The sequence below is a fragment of the Canis lupus genome, chromosome 27, assembly GCF_048164855.1.
Source record: "Canis lupus baileyi chromosome 27, mCanLup2.hap1, whole genome shotgun sequence".
Taxonomy (NCBI): Eukaryota; Metazoa; Chordata; class Mammalia; order Carnivora; family Canidae; genus Canis; species Canis lupus.
Genome location: NC_132864.1, coordinates 12,553,520 through 12,576,350, shown reverse-complemented (window position 1 = coordinate 12,576,350; position 22,831 = coordinate 12,553,520). Strand labels below are relative to the sequence as shown.

The window sequence follows — 22,831 nt, the reverse complement described above, 5'->3', positions numbered from 1 at the left end:
GTAACTTATTCATATCAAATATCCACAGTGTTCAAAATGTCAATTGTCTCATCAATTTTTTTTTACAATTTTTGTTTGACTCAAGATCCAAATAGTATCCACATATTGCAATTAGTTTATATGTCCCTTATTTTCTTTTAATCTTCCATCTCTTTTTTCCTTGTTACCCTGAAATTTTTTTTGAATATCTATTTTTAGAGAGAGAGAGAGAGACAGTGGAGGGGAGAGGCAGAGGGAGAGAACCATCAAGCAGACTCCCTGCTGAGCGCAGAGCCAAACATGGGACTTGATCTCACCACCCATGAGATCATGACCCAAGCCAAAACCAAGAGTCAGACACTTAACCGACTGAGCCACGGCGCCCCCTCTGAAGTGTATTTCTTTCTTTCTTTTTTTTTTTTTTTTTTAAGATTTTATTCATTTATTCACAAGAGACACACACAGAGAGAGAAAGAGAGAAAAGCAGAGGGAGACGCAGGCTCCTCGCAGGGAGCCTGATGTGGGACTTGATCCGGGTCTCCAGGATCACGCCCTGGGCTGAAGGAGGCACTAAACTGCTGAGCCACCTGGGCTGCCCTGAAGTGTATTTCTTGATGAAACAGGAGTGCTTGTATTGGGAGATGCTGTCTGAATTTTGCTAATTTCACCACTATAAAGTCCTTTAATATGTTTGTTGGGGTGCCTGGGTGGCTCAGGTTTGGGTTGTTTATTTGGTGGTGGTGTGTTGTAGCATTTCTTTTTTGCAGGGAGGGCGATGAGACTCATTTTTTAATGTTTACTTAGATATGAGTCACATGCAATAATGTTCACCTTTTTAATGTGTACAAGCCAGTGGTTCCTAGTATGTTTACAAGGAGCTATAGCCTTCACCACTCTCTAATTTCAGAACATTTTCAACAACCTATCCCCAAAACCTTGTTCCATTAGCACTTGCTCTCCATTCTCTCCTGCCCCCAGCCCCTGGCTACTACTTGTCTGCTTTCTGGGTACATAGATATGTCTATTCTGAACATTTCATATACCGTGTGGACTTTGTGCCTACCTTCTTTCACTCAGTATAATGTTTTTAAGCTTTATCCATATCATGGTTGGACATAATTCCTCTTCATAGACTAATCTCCCATCGCATGGATGGACCACATTCTGTGTATCCGTTTATCCATTGATGGACTTTTGGGGTGTTTCTACCTTCCCTGTTCTTTTGCCTGTGGTAAAATGGAAATTTTCTTCTGGAAGCTCAGATCACATCATAGAAATGTTTCCTTCTCCCAGAACTCCTTGTTCCTAGGAGATGAACCAGGCTCCAGGAGAGGGTAGAATGGAAAAGGAGAAAGAGCTTTAACCAGCCAGGAGGCTCACAGCTATTACTCCTTTCTGCATGCCAGGTAAAGCAGGCAGCCCTGCAACCTCCAGCCTGCTTTCTGTTTATGGATTTGCTTATTCCAGACATTTCAGATAAGTGGAATCATAGCTATGTGAGGGAAGAAGAGAAAGCCACAAACCATGTGTGTGAGGCCCCAGGGAAGAATGGGCTCTGTTTGTGTGTGAGTCAGCAGACTGACACGGGACTGGGTGGGGGCAAGTTGGGGAATGGTGTGAAACAAAATTGAAGAGGGCATCAGAGACTGACTGTGGGGTCAAGTTCATAGTGGATGGAGTAGGGATATTATGTGACATCTGACGAGTCATTGACTCTGACTCTGTCTCAGTTTATTAATCTGTAAAATGGGAATAATCTCAATCCCAGTTCCCTCTAGGATGTTTGTGGACATTGAATAAGTTAAAATATGTACAATGTTTAGAACAGAGGCTGGCACATAGTAAGAGCTACATTAACACTGGCTGTTACTAGTCTTATTATCTGGCTTGTGTTACTATTACGTTACTGTTGCCAGTGAAGCATCCCATTCCGAGCAATGGCATCATGAAATCACCACTGCTGTCTGACTGTGGTGTGAGGAGCTATTAGAAGAATGAGGAATTAGGGCCACCAAGTCCCCTCAATTCCTTTTCTTTTTATTTTTAAGATTTTATTTGTTTACTTTTGAGAGAGAGCATGAGTGGGGGAGGGGCAGAGGGACAGAGAGAATCTCAAGCCAACTCCACACTCAATGTGGAGCCTGATGTGGGGCTCAGTCTCACGACCCTGAGATAATGACCTGAGCCAAAATCGACTCGGGCACTTAACCAACTGAACCATCCAGGCACTCCTCTTCTTCCTTCGAATCTGTTTTCTGCACAGCAGAAATTTTGCACCAACAGTAATTCTGATAAACACATGCATTTTATTCTGCCAGATGTCAATACCAGGCTACAATAAAACCCAAAGCCCTTACAGTGGCCAGTGCAAACTTTCATAGTCTGATCTGTGGGTCTTACATCTTCATCTCACACATAAGCACCAGCCACTTGCTATTCCTTTAGGTCTTCTGTGTGCCATGATGCATCTCCAAACTCAAATCCCTGATGAAAACATCCACATGGATGACCTGCTGCCATAGCCTGTACCCTGAGATCAGGGAAAGCAAGAATTTAACTTTTTCAGCTACTGTAGAAGTCACAGAACTCTACTTTCACCAGGAGTCACACAGAGATAGACTGCCCTGCCCAAACTTGGAAAGGTGGTTCAGATGCTGAGTGGGAAACAACACACAACTTGCTGATTCAGGGATGCAAACGTGGACCAGAGCTGAATGGCTGCGAAACACCAGGGCATTCCAGGTCACTCTAGAGCCTTTTCCTCTGTCCATCTGCTTGGCACCCAAATCCCCTCTCGATAACTTGGGATTTAAAGACTGTGGGCTTGGGAATCCCTGGGTGGCTCAGTGGTTTGGCGCCTGCCTTTGGCCCAGGGCGTGATCCTGGAGTCCCGGGATCGAGTCCCGCGTAGGGCTCCCAGCATGGAGCCTGCTTCTCCCTCTGCGTGTGTCTCTGCCTCTCTCTCTCTGTCTATCATGAATGAATAAATAAAATCTTTAAAAATAAATAAAGACTGTGGGCTTGTTGAACTATCTATGAATAAAATGATACAATGTCTGTGAATTGCTCTAAAATAACCCACACTAGGAGGGTGGGATAGTTGGGAATGTGGATGAAATGAAGACTGGCATTCTGTTAATAATTGTTGAAGCCGAGTCATGGCTTCAACATAGAAGTTCATTATACATACCCCTTCCTTCTGGAATATCAGAGAATTTTTAATAATAAAACAACTTTTAAAAGAAAGAAGGCTAAAACGGGCTAAAAGGAGTGGCAATGGGGAGCACCTGGTTGGCTCAGTCACTAGAACATGTGACTCTTGATCCTAGGGTTGTGAGTTCAAGCCCCACCTGACACAAAGAGCTTTTATTAAAAAATAATTTTAAAAAATTAAAGAGGTGGCAAAGTGTTAGCTTTCCTCTGATCATCACACCTGTTGCTTCAGCTGTAGGTGGGACAAGAGAGATCCGGTGCTAAGAGGAACTAAGAGGAACGGATGATCTGGAGTGGAAAGAAAGGGCGAGTGGGTGCTGGGGACGACACACGAGCAGACGTTTCCTCTCTCTGTGAGTCCAGTGGGCTGGGCACACGGCAGAGAGAAGCAGTGATTATGTGGAAGGAGAAGTCACAGCTTCCTGGAAAATCAGGCCACAGGGTCCTGAGAAACCACACAGGGCTCGAGAAGCAACTTCAGGACATTTCTCTGTCCTGTTGCCATAGACTGCAATGGACCGAATGCCTATGTCCCCCCACCCCCAAATTCATGGGTTGAAATCCTATCCCCCAAGGTGATGGTATTAGGAGGTATTATTAGCCCCTTTATAAAAGAGGCCTGAGCACTCCCTTGCCCTTCCACCTTGCGACATCTATGAACCAGGGGAGGACGTTCTTGCCAGACACCACACCTGCCAGATCCACCTCTGTCTTGGACTTCCAGACTTCAGAACTGTGAGAAATAAATTTCTGTTGATAAAGAGTCCCGTCTATGGAATTTTTGCTATAACAACCCAAGCTGACTAGGACAGAGTACAGTTTTATGAACATTCCTATTTTTCAGGAGCCTGAGTGGTCTCCCACACAACTCTACTTCATTTGCCCTGTAACTTGAGCTCCATCCCAAGGGCTGACAGTCTGAAAGAGCCTCATACCCCCTCCTCCACCCACGCCACCCTCCTGACTTACCATGGTTGCTGTTCTGACTTCTCACCCCCCTCCTTCTCCTCCTTCTTTGACAGACTTGAGATGATCATGGACAATTCTGATGGCACCATTGTATCTAAGCACTGGCAATGTCACGTGAGATGCACGGTCTGTTCTGCATTGATGCTGCTTGATAGACAACCTCCCTCCAAGGACATTGTATAGAAGATTACACGCAGGCTCCCAAAATCCATCTTGGAAAACAGGATGATCAAACCCTAGCAACGAAATTCTCTAAAGTGCATTGCTCACACTCTCAGAATTTCAATATCTATTTCTACCTAAAGGGTAGAAACCTGGAAATGCTAGTCTGTGTAGATTTTCCATTATGTTGAATTGACCTGGTAAGTGCTTCTCTGCTTTAAGGGTCTCATCCACTTAAATTTTTGGGCTCTTAATTAAAGAAAATATTTAAAGAAGAAATATTAACAAAGTAGAAAACCACCTATTGCCTTTGATTGGGCTCCTTAGAAACAGAGCTTGAGGTAAAGTTTATGAGCTAATGCTTTATTGGAGGGGATGGTACCAGGGAAGCAAGTGTTTCTTTTTTTTTTTTTTTTGGGAAGCAAGTGTTGAGGGAAGAGAAGTAAGGCAGATAAAGAGGGAGAGCAGATTCAAGGTAGATTATTACCAAGGTTGGCCAGACTTTGCAAGAACACTCAGCTGGTTGCTTAGTCTTCTGAGGTGTCCCTGGGGAGGCTGTGTGAAACCACTGGCTCCCAGACTGTCCATCACACGGAGTGTAGTACTGGGTGCATGGGGAAAGATTACGTGTGGGTCACTGAGCAATTTATCTTCCTACTTCTGTGTATCTCTCCTGACTCCTCCCCATGGGGCATTAACCTCCTCCCATTTGCAGGTGGACCCCCTCTGGTTAGGTGGGCCCTGGATGCTGAGGCAATGACAACCTTTGCCCTTGTGGGCATCTGAGGCCATCAGAAATGTTAGGAGCTAAGGGGATTATGGCACTGTGCACAGCTTTGAAGCCACAGGAACAGTGTGACAAGTGGCTGATGCTGTTCATGCTGGAAAGCAAGGCAAGTATAACAGATCTGGGTCTGTCATACCCATGATTCCACCAGTGACAAAATTATGTATTTAGTGGAACTCCCTCCATTCCATTTCTACTCCTAAGTAACTACTGTTGATACTTTGCTCCATGCTCTTCTTGACTTTTTCCCCCTGAGAATTTGCACATTATATTTTTCTAAACATGCATTTACTTTTTAAATGGAAGCATGACATACACATTAGGATGCAATTTGTTTGATAATACCCTATAATCATTTTTCCAGCTCAGCATATATAGACCAACTTTAATCTTTTCTTTTTAAGTAGACTCCACACCCAACACAGGGCTTGAACTCACAACCCTGAGATCAAGAGTTGGACACTCTACCGATTGAACCACCCAGGTGCCCTTTCTTCTCCTTTTTCTTCTCCTCCTCCTCCTCCTCCTCCTCCTCCTCCTCCTCCTCCTCCTCCTCCTCCTCCTTCTTCTTCTTCTTCTTCTTCTTCTTCTTCTTTTCTTCTTCTTAACAAATAAATCTGAATCCTAATAGGCTTTAACTCCTGACATACACATTTTAGTAGCATAAGTTCTCGTTTTTGTTTTGTTTTAATTTTAATTGCAGCATAGTTAACATATGTTAGTTTCAGGTGTACAATAGAGTGATTCAACACTTTTATACATTACTCAGTGCTCATCATGATAAATGCATTCTTAATCCCCATCACCTATCCTCCTCCCCACCCTGGAATCATTAGTTTGGTCTCCATAGTTGAGTCTGGTTTTTGGTTTGTCTTTTTTCCCCTTTGTTCACTTGTTTTGTTACTTAAATTCCACATATTAATGAAATCATATGGTATTTGTCTTTCTCCGACTTATTTCACTTTGCGTTACACCCTGTAGATCTATCCATATTGTTGCAAATGGTAAGATTTCATTCTTCTTTATGACTGACAATATTCTGTTGCACATGTATACTACATCTTCTTGATTCATTCATCAATTGATGGACACTTGGGTTGCTTCTGTATCTTGGCTATTGTAAATAATGCTGCAATAAATATAGGGGTGCACATATCTTTTTGAATTCGTGTTCTTGTATTCTTTGGATAAATACCCAGTAGTGCAATTGATTACTAGATCATAGGGCAGTGGTATTTTTAATTTTTTGAGGACATTCCATACTGTCTTCCACAGTGGCTGCACCAGTTTGCATTCCCACCAACAGTGCATGAGGGTTCCTTTTTCTCCATATTCTCACCAACAGCTATTTCTTTGGTTTTAGCCATTCTTCAGTCTTTTTTGTAGATATTTGCTTCATTTAAAAAATGATTGTATCATTTTTTGGTTTATGGATGTACTATAACTTAACCTGGTCATATCTCCTTTGATAGACGTTGGCAGGATTTTCTGGTTTCTTTTAAACAATGTTGCTGTGCAAATGGACACAATTTTTTTTTTTCAACTTTACAAGAAGTGAGTGGCCAAAACATGTTACATCCTGATCTGCTCAGCACTGTCCATTGTTGCCTCTTTTTCTTTTTTTTTAAGATTTTATTTATTTATTCATAGAGACACAGAGAGAGAGAGGGCAGAGGCACAGGCAGAGGGAGAAGCAGGTTCCATGCAGGGAGCCTGACGTGGGACTTGATCCAGGCGGCGCTAAACCGCTGCGCCACTGGGGGTGCCCCCATTCTTGCCTCTTAAGTCAGGCATGAGGAGGAAGGCTGGAGGCCACAACTACCATGCAGACAGCAAAACCCCAGGGCTGGTGGTGTATGCCTGCAGTTCCACCCTGCAGTCATGAATCTTTCTAAAATGCAATTTTGCCCATGCCATTTTCTTACTTAAATTTTTTGCATGATTTCCATTGTTCTTGGGGGGCTGGGGCAGGGGTTGTCTAGCCCTTCTTTATTCTCCACATTTTAAAAAAAAGATTCTATTTATTCATTTGAGAGAGAGAGAGAGAGCATGAGCAGGGTGAGGGGGAGGGCAAAGAGAGGGTAGGGGGAAGGGGGAGGGCAGGGGCAATGGGGCAAAGAGACTCTGAGTAGGGATCCCAACATGGGGCTCCACCCTAGGACCCTGAGATCATGACCTGAGCTGAAGTCAGATGCTTCACTGACTGAACTTCCCAGGAGCCCCTTTATCCTCCACATTTCAAGGACACTAGACCTGTTCCAGTTTTCAGATTTGCCAAGGTCAACCCCTCAGACAATGCTGTTAGTAGTATTTGTGGAAATGATGCTGGAAAAGAGGCAGACTCTACTAAACCTGAACATATGCCTACTCTGTGACCTAGCAGTTCCACTTCTAGGTTTATACTCAACAGAAATGTCCACATTCTTTACTCAAAATCATACATTACAGGAGGTAAGCTGAATGCACCTTTTTTTGGGTCCAGCTTCTTTCCTCAGCATAAGAGTTTTAAGATTCATTCAAACGGTGGTGTGTATAACTAGCTCATTCTTGGGACAGTTGGGTGGCTCAGTGGTTGAGCGCCTGCCTTCGGCCCAGGACATGATCCCGGAGACCTGGAATCGAGTCCCACGTCAGGCTCCCTGCAGGGAGCCTGCTTCTCCCTCTGCCTGTGCCTCTGCCTCTCTCTCTCTCTTTCTGTGTGTGTCTCTCATGAATAAAAAAATAAAATCTTTAAAACAAAAATAAAACTAGCTCATTCTTTTTATTGCTAATATTCCACTCTACAGTCATACTACATTTGTTGGTCTATTTACCTACTGTTGGACATTTGGGTCATCTCCAGTTTTTGCTTCATTCAAATATTATGAATCTTCACATGGAAGTCTTTCTGGACACATGCGTTCCTTTCTTTGGTGCAATAGTGCAATAGAAGTGAAATAATGTCTGGGTTACATGTTAAATGTATGTTTAACTTTTCAAGAAACGCTTAACTATTCTCCCAGATCGTTGTGCTATTTTACATTCCTACCAGCAGGGATGAAGTAGAACAGGCTGGGACTTTGTACTCTTACCAATGTCCCTGGGTGATTCTGCTGCTCACCCCAGTTAAGAACAGTTGGCTTAAACATGAGAGAATGCTCTGCATCACTGGCCATCAGGGAAATGCAAATCAAAACCACAATGAGATACCACCTCACACCAGTGAGAATGGTGAACATTAAGAAGACAGGAAACAACAAATGTTGGAGAGGATGTGGAGAAAGGGGAACCCTCTGCACTGTTGGTAGGAATGTGAACTGGTACAGCCACTCTGGAAAACTGTGTGGAGGTTCCTCAAAGAGTTAAAAATAGACCTACCCTATGACCCAGTAATTGCACTGCTGGCGATTTACCCCAAAGATACAGATGCAGTGAAATGTTGGGACACCTGCACCCCAATGTTTATAGCAGCAATGTCCACAATAGCCAAACTGTGGAAGAAGCCTCGGTGTCCTTTGACAGATGACTGGATGAAGAGGATGTGGTCTATATACACATGGAATATTACTCAGCCATCAGAAAGGATGAATACCCACCATTTGCTTCGATGTGGATGGAACTGGAGGGTATTATGCTGAGTGAAGTAAGTCAGTTGGAGAAGGACAATCATTATATGGTCTCATTCATTTGGAGAATATAAGAAATAGTGAAAGGGATTAAAGGGGAAAGGAGAGAAAATGCGTGAGAAATATCAGAGAGGATGACAGGACATGAGAGACTCCTAACTCTGGGAAACAAACAGGGGATAGTGGAACGGGAGGTGGGTGGGGGGATGGGGTGACTGGGTGATGGACACTGAGGGGGGCACTTGGCAGGATGAGCACTGGGTGTTATACTATATGCTGGGAAATCAAACCTAAATTTAAAAAAAATACACACACACAAAAGAACCACTGGCTTAGAGGGTGATGGAATTTGGGGGCTTTTTCTTCAGGAGGTGACATTGGAGCAGAGACCTGGCTAGAGTGAGGGAGGAAGCCAAGAGAAAACTTGGGGAGGGCCCTGGATGGCTCAGTCGGTGAACCATCTGCCTTTAGCTCAGATCATGATCCCAGGGTCCTGGGATTGAGTCCCAGATCAGGCTCCCTGCTCAGTGGGGAGTCTGCTTCTCCTCCCCCACCTGCCACTTCCCCCTGCTTGCCCTCATGCCCTCTCTCTGTCAAATAAATACAAAACATCTTAAAAAAAAAAAAAAAGGAAAATAAAACTTGAGGGAGGTGGTTCTAGGCAGGGGGAACAGGAAGTGCAGAGCCTCTGAATCAGGAGCGTGCCTGGTGAGGTGGAGGACCAGCAGGGGGTCTATGGGCTTGATTGGCTCTGCAAGGGCAGGGGCCACAATAGACAGAGTGGAGGGTAGGGACCCCCAGAGAAAGATAGTTTCTATGGTCTTGATTCTGAATGATTCTGGGAGCCACTGTAGGGTTTTTGAGCAGAAGCATGACATAAAGAAGCATGTAGGAGACGAAACTGAGGCCCAGAGAGATGAATTAACTTGCCACAGGTCACACGGTTAAGTGGCTGAGCTGAGATTCAGGCCAGGTCTGTCTATAGCCATAGAGCATGTGATTGACCTCTGTGTTCTCTTTGAGCTATCTTTGCTGTAAAAAACAAAAAACAAACCATAAAAAGCAGATGTTTACAAGCTGTCAGTGTCTTCCAGCCAAAGACCACAAGGAACACACTAGTAGCTAAGCCAGTTGGATTTAATACTCATTGAAGTGTGGGAGAATGCATACCATGGGGAATCGTGGGGCATCGCAGTAAGAGAATGTCGGGGTGTTAGAAAGAATGGTTTGTAGGATTTGGACTTTGGTTGGCTGATTCTGGGGAGAATTTAAGGACCTAGGAATTAATTTTGCTCTAGAGTGTGTGCTGTCAGGAAGCAGGGATCATTCTAGGACTGGAGCTCTGAAATCTCATCTAGATGGAGGACAGACTAGAGCCAGGCTGAGACTGTATTTCGTAAATTGGCTGTTACTGATATTAGCCAAGAGAGGGAGATGTTGGGTATTTCATGGCCTGTACCATGCTCATATTTTGTCTCATTTCATCATGTCACAAGGTGGCCTTGTCTGATGTTGGTGTTCTGTGAAACTGTTATTTCAACACAAGAACACAGAGGCCAGCAGTCAGGGCCAGGCCAGCTCCTGGATGTCTCCTCTCTCTCGAAGTCATGAAAGCGATTTGATACTCCTGGCAGAAATATGGTCCAGGGAAAAACTAGCTTTGGAGCATGATCCTATCTGGAATTCATGGCTTCTGGCTGTCCTTTCTGCCATCTTGCTCTGCCATCTTACCCTGCTGGCCGGGCTGCTTCTGGACTGTACCTTGGAGGATGAAAACTTCTCCATGTGTGTGTTTGTTTCAAACAGCTTGATTGAGACAGTTCACATGTCATGAAAATCCGCACATTTAAAGGATACAATTCAAAGATTTTTGGTATATTCACAGATACATACAACCATCACTACTGTCTAGTTCTGGAACATTTTCATTGCTCCAAACAGAAACCCCATTAGCTATGACTCCCCATTTCCTCCCTACTCTGACACATGGCCCGAAGTAATAATTAATCTGCTCTTGGTCTCCATGGACTTAAGTATTCTGGATATATCACGTAAACGGAATCATGTAATATCTGGTCTTTTATGACCAGCTTCTTTCACTGAGCCTCATGTCTCCAAGGTCCGTTGTAGCATGGGTCAGGGCTTCTTTCCATTTTTGTGGCTGAATCATAGTCCACTGTATGGATGGACCACTTGTTGTATATCACTTCATCAATCCAGGGACTTTTTTTGTTGTTGTTTTAAAGATTTTACTTATTTATTCATGAGAGACACAGGCAGAGGGAGATGCAGACTCCCTGCAGGGAGCCCAATGTGGGACTCGATCCTAGGACCCCAGGATCACAACTTGAGCTGAAGGCAGGCACTCAACCACAGACACCCAGGTGTCCCAATCCAGGGATTTTTGAGTAGTTTCCACCTTCTTGTTGTCTCCTGTAAATACAGTACCTCCCTCTGAAAGCTAGGATCACTTTGTAGGAACCTATGTCTCTTCACAGAACTCCTTGTTTCTGAGAGATGAACCAGGCCCCAGAAGAGGGAGGGGTGGAAAAGAGCTTTCTCCAGGCAGGAGGCTCACCGACATTAAGAACTTGCTGGGCCAGGAGGCACTCTGGGAATGCAAAGAGAAATTCGGGCAGAAGTCCCTGCCCTCAGGGAGCTCACAGTCCAGTGACTAGAGTGTGGGTTCTCCCTCCAGAATCCATCCCATTTTTCTGGTCTTCTTCAGGGGGACCACTCCTGCCCTTCTCCCCAGGAACCCTGGGCCATACTGAGGTTGTCTGGGGAGAGCCAGCCTGAGTAAGAAGGCAACAGAAGGAAAGCAGGGCTTAGACATGGGAGAGCAAACTGCATCCCCGTGATGGAAATTGAGCAACTGTCAATCTGTGCCTGATTTTTTGCTACTTTTCAGCTGCATAGACTATTAATCTTTAAGAATGAAAAAAAAAATCAATTGTGGTGATGGTTGCACAACTCTGTGAATATAACAAAAACCATTGAATTGTATAGTTCAAAAGGGTAAATTGTATGGCAAATAAATTATATCCAAATAGTAACAAATAACACAATTAAGGACCATGATAGAACTACACAAGAATTTTATTGAAACCCAGAATAAGAGCAACTCACTCAGTCTGTGAAGCAGACAGTAAGCAGCCATCCTGAGGAGACAGTAAGTACTCCATTTTACGGGTGAGGAATCAAAGACACTCCTGGAAAAGGAATTGAGTATGAGCCTCTTAATGAGTGACAGGGATAAGAATTCTATTTCTGGAGACCTGGCTAGCTCAGTCCATAGGCCATGTGACTCTTGATCTCAAGGTTGTAAGTTCAAACCTCATGTTGGGTATAGAGATTACTTTAAAATCTTAAAAAAGAGAGAGAGAGAAAAAAATTATATTTCTAGACCATAATCTAGTTTTTGAAAACACAATATTTCCTTAGGTACTGTTCAAAATGTCTAAATCATGCTGCCAATTAATTGACTTAAATTATTTTAAAGCATTTGTAGCATTGAGCCTGCCTACCATGAGCATCTCGAAACAGACATGAGGAAGTCTGTAGTTGTAATGCCTCTTGTTTAGGATTTCTGGAGTTTGTCAAAGTCTTTCACAACTCAAACTGGCTTACACAAAAAGTTATACAAACGAGAAATCCAGAATGTGGATCAGGCACAGCTGGATACAGGGCCTTAGTGATAGCCATGTCATCTGACTTCTTTTGTTCTCTGCCCCTCAGCTTTGGGTTTGCATAATGTTGACATCACTTTCATGCAGGCTATCCACACATGGTGTCAAAGGTGGTCTCCAGGACATGTAGGGTTACATCTGCCAATAATAATAGATAATTCAATGAATTTTCTTTTTTTTTTTTTTAATTTTTATTTACTTATGATAGTCACACACAGAGAGAGAGAGAGGCAGAGACATAGGCAGAGGGAGAAGCAGGCTCCATGCACCGGGAGCCCAAAGTGGGATTCGATCCCAGGTCTCCAGGATTGCACCCTGGGCCAAAGGCAGGCGCTAAACCACTGCGCCACCCAGGGATCCCTGAATTTTCTTTAAAAAAAAAAAGGTTAAAAAAAAAAAAGGTTTATTTATTTATTTAATTATTCATGAGACACACACACACACACACAGAGAGAGAGAGAGGCAGAGACACAGGCAGAGGGAGAAACAGGCTCCCTGCAGGAGCCTGATGTGGGACTTGATCTGGGATCCCGAGATCACGACATGAGCCAAAGGCAGATGCCCAACTGCTGAGCCACTCAGGCATCCCAATTCAATTAATTTTCATTGCATATCACTGGCTCAGCTTGGGACACATACCTACCCCTAAACTAATCACTGTATTTATGGACATGAAAATTGTTGATTGGAGGCACCTGGGTGGCTCAATGGTTGAGTGTTCGCCTTTGGCTCAGGTCATGATCCCAGGGTCCTGGGATCAAGTCCTGCATCAGGCTCCTTGCAGAGAGCCTGGTTCTCTCTCTGCTCATGTCTCTGCCTTCTCTCTGTGTGTCTCTCTTGAATAAATAAAAAGAATCTTAAAAAAAAAAGATTTTATCTTTAAGTAATCTCTATATCCATTGTAGGGCTTGAACTTACAACCCCAAGGTCAAGAGTTGCATGCTCTACCTATTAAGCCATCCAGGTGCTCCTCCAACAAAAAGGTTTTAATGTTGGAAATTGGTTAAACACATGCATTAGTTATCTATTGCTGTGTAATAAGTTACCCCAAAACTTAGTGGCTTAAAACAATAGTCATCATTATCTTTCATAGTTTCTGTAGATCTGGAATTTGGGAGCAACTTGGCCAACCAGTTCTTTTTTTTTTTTTTTTCAATTTTTTATTTATTTATGATAGTCAGAGAGAGAGAGAGAGGCAGAGACACAGGCAGAGGGAGAAGCAGGCTCCATGCACCGGGAGCCCGACGTGGGATTCGATCCTGGGTCTCCAGGATCGTGCCCCGGGCCAAAGGCAGGCGCCAAACCGCTGCGCCACCCAGGGATCCCGGCCAACCAGTTCTGATACAGGATCTGTTGTAAAGTTGTAGTCAAGATATTGGCAAGGGCTGCTGTCATCTGAAGGCTTAACTGGGGCTGGAGAAGTCACTTCCAAGATGGCGCACTTGATAGCTGTTGGTGGGAGGCACTAGTTTTCCTCCATGTAGATCTCTCCCAGAGCAGCTAGAGTGTCCTTATGACACGATAGCTGTCTTCCCCAGAGGAAGTGAGTCAAGACAAGGTAGAAGCTACAATACCTTTCATGACCTAGCTTCAGAAGCCACACATCTGTCACATCTGCCACATTATCTTAGACAGAAGTGAGTCATTAAGTCAGTTCTCCCTCCCAAACCAGGAGAGGGGAATTAGGCTCCACCTTTTGAAGGGAACAGGTCAAAAATTGTGTGTGTGTGTGTGTGTGTGTATACAATTATTAACTTATAAATAATAAATTGTATATATACAATGTATTAAATTTGATATTATTTTATTTTTTATCTTAAATTTTTAAAAAGATTTATTTATTTATTTATTCATGAGAGGTATATATAGAGAGGCAGAGACATAGGCAGAGGGAGAAGCAGGCTCCATGCAGGGATCCCAATGTGGGACTCAATCCCAGATCCTGGGATCACTCCCTGAGCCAAAGACAGATGCTCAACCACTGAGCCACCCAGGCATCCCTGAGATTTTATTTTAAAATATTTTATTTATTTATTTGAGATAGACAGAAAGAGAGTGAGCATGAGCAGAGGGAGAGACAGAGAGGGAAGGGGTGAGAGAGAACCTCAAGCAGACTCTGCACTGAGGACTGAGCCCAATATGGGACTCGATTCCATGACCCCAAGATCATGACCTCAGCGGAAACCAAGAGCCTGACACTTAGCTGACTGAACCACCCAGGCGCCCTGAGTTGGTAGATATATTTTGAACACATCACAACAGATGATGATAGAAATGAGGAGCCAGGCAAGAGATGGTGAGACAACCCACTGATTAGCAGTAGCAGAAAGAGACTGTTCCAGTTAGGACTGGAAGGGATGAAAGCAAGCGTGGAGTTACCAGAGTCCAGGAGCTAAGACTACCCAGTGAAACTGGAACTTCAGAGGAGCTGGAGCCTTGAAGATGTAGTCACCAGTGGAGTTGCTTCCCAAAGCAGAGAGATGTACTGGCTTCCTCCTTCCTCTGCCCTTCTGTCAGCTTCTGTAGCTGGCCCAACATATCAGGAAGCGGAGTGCAAGGGAGCCTGGGAGATGTAGTTCCTTGTGATTCGAGGGCGAGCAGAGAGGGCTGCCAGGGTCTGAGATCAAATGGACAGAGGCCTAACACCAAGTCCCCAGATGGCTGATCTGATTAGGTGGTATTATAGTAAAATTTGTCTTCATTTCTGATTATTTTAGCATATATATATATGCATATATAAAATGTATATGCCGTGCTGGGCAATAATAAGTCAGGGCTCCAACTCACAACCCTGAGATCAGGATCTCAGCCAAGATCAAGATCAAGAGTTGCATGCTTAACTGATTGAGCCACCTAGGCACCCTTGATTGTTTTAATATATTAAAATTATTCTAAATAAAGTGACATTTTAAAACTGAAAGTGAAAAAAGAAAGAAAATCCCTTTGTTTCCTTTACTCTTCCCTAATTTTAAAACAGATTTCTGTGGCACTAGAAGGGAAAGGGTGTATTCATGCCCAGACCAGCAGAAAGCTGATCTAGCCTTTCTGTGGAAACAGCTCTTTGTTATTGTTTAAAACTTGCCAGCCTTTGACAGATGTAACCAAAGCACACCCCTTTTTGATTTCTAATCTGATTTCAGAGTCCCTGCCCCAACAAGCTTCTGATTCCAAGCAGAAAGAATTTATTTTGTCTGCTCTAGGTATATACCCCAGAGAATTGAAAACATGTGTCCCCACACAAACGTGAGTGAACAGTCATAGCAGCATTGTTCCCTGTAGCCAGAAAGTGGAAACAACTCAAATGTCCATCAAATGACAAACAAAATGTGGCCAATCCACACAAAGCAATATGAGTCAGCCATAAAAAGGAATGAAGTTCCACATGGAAGAAACTTGAGAATATGATGCTAAGTGAAAGAAGCTGGACACAAAAGGCCACATATTGTATGATTTCATTCCAAATCCATAGAGACAGAAAGTAGATTAGTGGTGGCTAGGGGCTGGGGACTATGGGGGATGAAGAGTGACTGCTAAAGGATACAAGGTTTCTTTCAGAGATGTTGAAATGTTTTGGGATTAGATAGAGGTAATGGTTGAACAACTCTGTGAATAATGCTAACAATCACTGAGCAGTACATTTGAAAAGGGTGATTTTGCTCTTTTCCTCCCTGGCTGCATGTAGCTTGGTCTCCATCATGAATGTCACAGTAACTACCCAGACCAAGAATCATGACCAACCTATTACTTCAGCGGAAATAAGTGGTCATTGGTGTTCTTCACCCTGGAAAGACAACAGTACCTAAGACAGAAATTCTGGCGAAAACTAGCCAAAATGTATAAGACCATATGGATGTCATCTTCGTATTTGGATTCAGAACCAATTTTGGTGGTGGTGTTGCTGGATCGAGAGAGGTGGTCAAGAAAGAATTCTTGAGACGTTTTATGGTGCAGTTTAGTAACTTTATTTAAGCATCAGGATGACGGGACCTGGGGACAGAAAAAGCTGCCCTTTTGCTGTTTGGAGCTGGTGGTTATATGCTTAGTGCATGGGGTGGGAAGATGTGGAGAGGATTAGGTCATAGATGTCTTCTTTGAATTTCTACTAAAAAACTACTTTTGCAAGAGTTCTCTGGTGCTTATCATTCAGTTTGATATGAACTGTCCCTAAGAGGTCCAGGCAATCATGAGACCCTGTAAGAATGTAGAAACCAGTACTTATTTGATCCTTATCGAAACCATGCAGGCTTACAGGTCAGCCTTCTGGGCTGAAGGTGAACATTTTTCTGCTTCTCTCTTATCAGTGGCAAGACAACTGGCTTTGGCATGATTTATGACTGCTTGGATTATGCAAAGAAAAATGGACCCCAACATAGACTTGTAAGACATGGTCTGTATGAGGAGAAAAAGACCACAAGAAAACAGTGAAAGGAACATGAGAACAGAAAGAGAGTTAAGGGGACTGCAAAAGCCAGTGTTGGTGCTGGCAGTGAGCTGGAGATCGGACAGCAGGAGGAGTAAAGACTGCAGTGACTATCTGTGGTGATTGTGCAGATTTTTCGTGAGAGGAGTAACTAAGAACTGTTCTGGGGGAAAGGGTGGTTTCATGGTATGTGAATTAAATATCAGTAAATCTGGAAAGAAGGAAAGAAGGAAGGGAGGGAGGAAGGGAGGGAGGGAGGAAAGAGGGAAGGAAAGACCTGATTTTGTTTTTTTAATTACATCTCACTGACTACCAGTAACCACCTGGTAGGTTCTGGGCTAGACCCCAGTGGAGAGATTCATTCATCATCCTACAATTATTAAGTACCCACTATGTGCCATCTTGCTGTGTTGAATGTATTCAAGGACAGCATGGCACATAAGCATATGCCAGTCTGTGCTGAGGAAAGTGTACATTTACTTTGGGTGACCTGGAAAGTCTAGAGAGCCTGTCTTCAGATATTGAAATAATGTTGAAAGATGCTTGATGAGTCATTTATGGGACTGGTGCTATAAAGAAAAACCTGGATGAAAAATGAACTATGCCAAGCATTTGACAATAATTATTTTAACGTCCTGTGATTAGAGTTACTTTAGTCTCTTTTCCAATTTTTAGATAGCATAGTTAATTACTTTTTAAAAAAAGGTTTTATTTATTTATTCATGAGAGACACACACAGAGAGGCAGAGGCATAGGAAGAGAAAGGAGAAGCAGGCTCCATGCAGAGAGCCTGATATGGAACCTGATCCCGGGACTCCGGGATCATGCCCTGAGCCAAAGGCAGATGCTCAACCGCTGAGCCACCCAGGGATCCCGTTAATTACTTTTATAATAGAAAAAAAATTCCAGATGACTTCTGGATGCATTTTTTTGTTTGGCCACCACTGTGTTTTCAAACATTGGAGTTAACTCTATCTAGATACGTATCTATGCTCCAATTTGCCACAGTCCTTCCCACTCCCTATTTCCTCCAGCTGATGCCATCTCTCATTCACATAAAACTGCCTGATCCCTAAAGTTATTTTTAAAAAGATTTTATTTATTTATTCATGAGAGACACAGAGAGAGAGAGAGAAAGAGAGAGAGAGACAGAGACACGGGCAGAGGGAGAAGCAGGCTCCATGCAGGGAGCCTGATGTGGGACTTGATCCCCGGACTCCAGGATCACGCCCTGGGCCGATGGCAGGCGCTAAACTGCTGAGCCACCCAGGGATCCTCTCTAAAGGCATTTGAATTTGGGTCCCCTGATTTATATAATAAAATACCCACAATTAAAAAAAAAATACCCACAATCTACAATTCATTATGGTTCACCAAGATGATAAATGTTCACATTTTAAGTCCCTGATACATGGATTTAGAATACTTAATCAAGGGATCCCTGGGTGGTGCAGCGGTTTGGTGCCTGCCTTTGGCCCAGGGCGCGATCCTGGAGACCCGGGATCGAATCCCACGTCAGGCTCCCGGTGCATGGAGCCTGCTTCTCCCTCTGCCTGTGTCTCTGCCTCTCTCTCTCTCTCTGTGTGTGACTATCATAAATAAATAAAATAAAAAAAAAAAGAATACTTAATCAATATGAAAATGGAAGTTAACATTTGATTTTTGGTTAAAAACAGAATTGCTCTTTGCACTTTTCTATGAGGTTCAGTGGCTTGGGAAGTCAAAAAGGCTGTTTCCATCAGATTAATTCAGTTTATAGGAAGCTATTGTAGGTATTATAATCAGAAAGAAATTTAACACAGGGAAATGGAAGCATAGAGTAGGTTAGTGAGGCTGGAGAAACAGGCTCATGGATCTTAGAATAACACTACAGAACTGACCTGTCAGGAGAAGCAGGGCCTTTGCCAAAGTCTGGAGAATGGAGAATCAGGGGACTATTACTGGAACAATTGAGTTCAGTAACACACTGTCATAGCAAGGAGGCTTCCATCGTTGTAGCAGCACCGGTTTCTTGACACCTGAAGCGGGAAACTGGATTTTGGGCCAAGACTGCCCCCTATTGCCTGTAGGTCTTTCAAGAAATAATTCCTCAGAGAACAAAACAAAACAAAACACCAAAACAAAATTTAAAAAAGAAAAAAAGAAGAAGAAAAAAGGAAATAATCTTTCACATTTGCACAGCACCTTCACAGACATGGTGTCATTTCATCCTCATGATAACAAGCAAAGCATGAGGTGTCACCCCCTCTTTACAGGTGAGGAGACTGAAGCTCCAAGTTGATGGAACATAATTAAGGACACACAGCTATGTGTAAAGCCCGAGTAACCACTCAGGTCTCCTCATCCCCAGGCCAGGACAATGAACTCAACTAATATGTGATGAATGAGGTCTTTTGTGGCCCTGTGGTGGGCTCCAAGAGAATGACATATATATGTCAAGGCTGGTGGCTCACGAGTGTTGCAGACTGGTAAATAACTGTAACTGTTGCACAAATCTGCCTGGAAAGCACAGAGGATGGGGAGATAGTGTTTGGCAGAGGTATATTTAGGGACGTTCTAGAGAAGAAAAGAGGTGACATTTGAGTTGAGTTTTGAGGTCTGAGTAGAAGCATGTCTGGAAACAAAGTGCAAAAAATCGTCCTAGCTGGAGGCAGGAGGTAAGTGGGCCTGATGTGGCAGCAGCACTTTAGGGGAACTGAGAGAATTCTAGCTTTGGAGGATTTGAACAAGGTAAAAAAATATTTTTGTAGTTGGAAGTATTAATATAAATACAGCAAAATTAGTTTCCTTAGTCTTATGTATATATTCTTCTTGATTTAAAAAAATAATAAGTAAGCACTAGGTGAAGATATAAAACTTTTCCAATATCCCAGGAGGTTCCCTTGTGCCCCTTCCTGGTCTACACCCACCTCCAACCTTCCCCATAGGTTTCTGTGGGATGAGGGTGTTTCCCAAGTGATGAGTGCTTTCCTGCTCAATACCTTAGCCAGGTAACCAGTACTGGATGGCAGGCAGGCAATTCATCCCATGGCCAGAGAATGGAGAAGTCGGGTTCATGCTCTGAAGGCATTTTCTTTTCCCATTAGAACTCATGGTCAGGGGTTCTGGGGTTAGGGTGGAAGGAGCTGGCGTGCAGATTGGTGGGGAGGTTTTTCCCAGAAGGGACAGGAGGCTTCTCTGATTCACAGACTCCTCTGATTCAGCTCCTTAAATGCGTAGTGGGATGGATGTGTCAGCAAGCTGGTAGGTGTGTTTTTTAAACTAGATTGAGGGGCTCCTGGCTGGCTCAGTCCATGGAGCACCCAACTCTTGATCTCAGGGTTATGAATCCCAGCTTCACGTCAGGTGTAGAGTTTACCTAAAAAAATAACATCTTAAAAAAACACAAATCAACAAAACAGCTAGATGGTAATGATCTGGAAGGTTAACAGGCATCTCAACTGGATCAAACTGATGGAAAACTGGGTAACTGGAGGCCTGTTTGATGCTGGTTAGGGAGTTCCTGGTGACAGGTGGAGGCCAACAGAAAATCTCAAAGCTCTTGGCGTGAGCCCTGTCTCCTTTTACTTCAGATTTTTTTTTAAAAATATTTGTTTATTCATGAGAGACACACAGAGAGAGACAGAGACACAGGCGGAGGGAGAAGCAGGCTTCCTGCTTGGAGCCCAATGTGGGACTCGATCCCGGGATCCCGGGGTCACGACCTGGGCGGAAGGCAGACGCTCAACCACGGAGCCACCAAGATGCCCCTACTTCTTCTTTTTCTTTTTAAAGACTTATTCATTTATTTGAGAGAGAGAGAACAGGTGGGGGGTAGGGCAGAGGCTGAGACTGTGCGTGGAGCCCCACAGACCGGATCTCAGCATCCTGCGGTCCCCACCTGAGGCCAAATCAAGAGTCCCACCTAACTGGCTGAGCCACCCAGGCACCTCTCCCCTTCTACTTCTCACTCCTATTGCTGCGTCCAGATCTTTCGCCATGTCTTTGGACAATCTTAGGGAGATGCACTACGGGGAGGAGGCTTCCAGACACTGTCGCTTTTTAGTACCGTCCACGTGAAATGTTACGTTGCGCGGGAAAGAGGAGAGAGGTGGGAGCAACGATGTTTGGTCCTTCGGAGCCACCGTCGGGCTCCGGTTGGGCGGAGCCGCCATGTCCCTCGGCGGCCGCCGTGCGTCCGTTACGTGGCAGCTGCCGGCGCCCGCCAATCCCCGGCGCCCGCATCAGCCCCCTCGGGTGGCGCAGCCGGAAGGGGCGGAGCTGAGGCGGCGGCGGCTGAGGAGGCAGCGGTGGCGGCGGCGGCAGCGGCGGCGGCTCTGGAGGCCGCGTTCCCGGTCCTGGCTTCGGCCCCTGCCCCACCATGGTGACGCTCGCCGAGCTGCTGGTGCTCCTGGCCGCTCTTCTGGCCACGGCCTCCGGCTACTTCGTCAGCATCGACGCGCATGCCGAGGAGTGCTTTTTCGAGCGGGTCACCTCGGGCACTAAGATGGGCCTCATCTTCGAGGTGGCCGAGGGCGGCTTCCTGGACATCGACGTGGAGGTGCGGGCACGCTGCCCCGGCCTGAGGCGTGCTCGCAGGGCCGGTCGGGGGTTGGCGGTGCTGGGTCCCCGCGGGGCCTGCCGGGGCGCGGGCCGTGGAGGCCGCTGTCCGAGTGCCGGGAGGGGCCCAGGCCGCCGCCTGGCCGCCGCCTGGCCCCCGCCCGGGCGACCCCCTGACGGGCTTTTTCTCCCGCGGCCGCCCGGCTTCCGTGCCCCGGATCCCCTCCGGTGCGGCGCCGTTGCTTAGTCGCTTTGGGTTCTCGGCTTGAACCGCGGGCACCCCGTGGAAGCCGTCGCCGAGCTTTGTCGGCCAGGCGCCGCGTGTCAGCTCCGAGCCCACAGGGCACTTAGATGCTGAGGTTAGCCGAGGGCAGGTCCCCGTTGCGTCTTCAGCTGCACTCCGTGTTGTTTCAGATTAATGTTGGGGCATGACGTGGAAACTTCAGGGAAAAAGTAAAACGAAAGCTACCGAAGAAGGCTGGGCGGATATTTGCGTTGTGTTTTTTAAAATGTTTTCATAGAAAGAGCCTGAGCGTTTAACCTATTTTTGTGCGAACCTCTAGATAGCTCCGTGAGCCATCTCTGACGAGGGGGAAGGTGGAGTCGGGCCATTCGATTTAGGGGTAATGACTGCAGGTGGATTTGTGGAGAAGACAAATTATTTCAGGAACCCACAGTCCCTAAATTTGCTCCTCTAGTTTTATTTTAAATTAAGAGAATGATTCGCTTTTATTTTTTATTTTTTTTTAGGAAACCAAATGTAACTAATACTTTAATTCACTTTTAACATGATCGTTGGACAGTGAACTGCTGTTGGCACAAATTATACAGTATAACAGAGTTGGGCACAAATTATACAGTACAAGTGAGTCCAAAGATAAGGGGATAATGGAAGGAATGACTGGTAAAATTAGTTAAGGCTTTAGAGATGAACTATTTCAGTCTCCCAAGTTTTGCAGGTTTGACAGGCTTTCTAAGAGGAACTAAGTTGACCAAGGCCTAATAGCTGATTGTTAGCCCATGGATGAGAACACAGGTCTGTTGGTTTTCAGGCTAGCCTTTTTTTGTCAAGTCTACTGGCATCTCAGATAAAGTAGATTCTTTCACTGGTTTGCAGCAATCAATTAGGAAAACCTGAAAGTGTAGCTTGCTCAAATTTCTTAGTTTTTAAGATATTTTTTTCATATTTTGATATTAATATTTAAGTTTGTGTGTGTTGGTGATAGAAAGTCAGTTGGAGACCATGTGTAAGGTACTATTTCTGTTTCTAGCGGTTCGTATTTACGTTGGACAAATAAAACATGTCAGAATTGAAAGATGTTTTAGCGAGGATATCTAGTCCAGCCTTGTTTCACAAGTGAGAGAACTGCAGCCCAAAGAGGTTACTGTCACTAAGTGAAAATTACATTTTCTTAGTGAATATCCTACTGCTAGTAGCACTTAGGAAAAGTATGATTTTAAATCTTTT

General features: G+C 44.6%; 1 protein-coding gene and 1 long non-coding RNA gene across 6 annotated transcripts in view; one reads left to right on the top strand and one right to left on the bottom strand.

Annotated features, from left to right (window-relative positions):
• Positions 1 to 5,778: 5,778 nt before the first annotated feature.
• LOC140619237 (uncharacterized) overlaps positions 5,779 to 22,831 on the bottom strand; it is a 26,324-nt gene continuing 9,271 nt past the window's right edge. Inside the window, exons 1-4 of one of the 4 annotated variants that reach the window (XR_012019160.1) lie at positions 14,784 to 15,199; positions 12,243 to 12,542; positions 11,845 to 12,082; positions 5,779 to 9,747 (exon numbers count right to left, since the gene is read on the bottom strand). This is a non-coding gene — a long non-coding RNA (uncharacterized lncRNA). Of the gene's footprint in view, positions 9,748 to 11,844; positions 12,543 to 14,783; positions 15,200 to 18,704; positions 18,843 to 22,831 lie in introns of those variants that run through there. The other 3 variants (XR_012019159.1, XR_012019157.1, XR_012019158.1) reach the window with 3 other exon arrangements.
• Positions 21,061 to 22,831, top strand: part of TMED2 (transmembrane p24 trafficking protein 2) — a 9,449-nt gene continuing 7,678 nt past the window's right edge. The window contains exon 1 of one of the 2 annotated variants that reach the window (XM_072802338.1): positions 21,061 to 21,364. In XM_072802338.1, coding sequence (XP_072658439.1) covers positions 21,185 to 21,364 — 180 coding nt within the window. In that variant the 5' untranslated portion in view covers positions 21,061 to 21,184. The remainder of the gene's footprint in view (positions 21,365 to 22,831) is intronic. The other variant, XM_072802339.1, reaches the window with a different exon arrangement.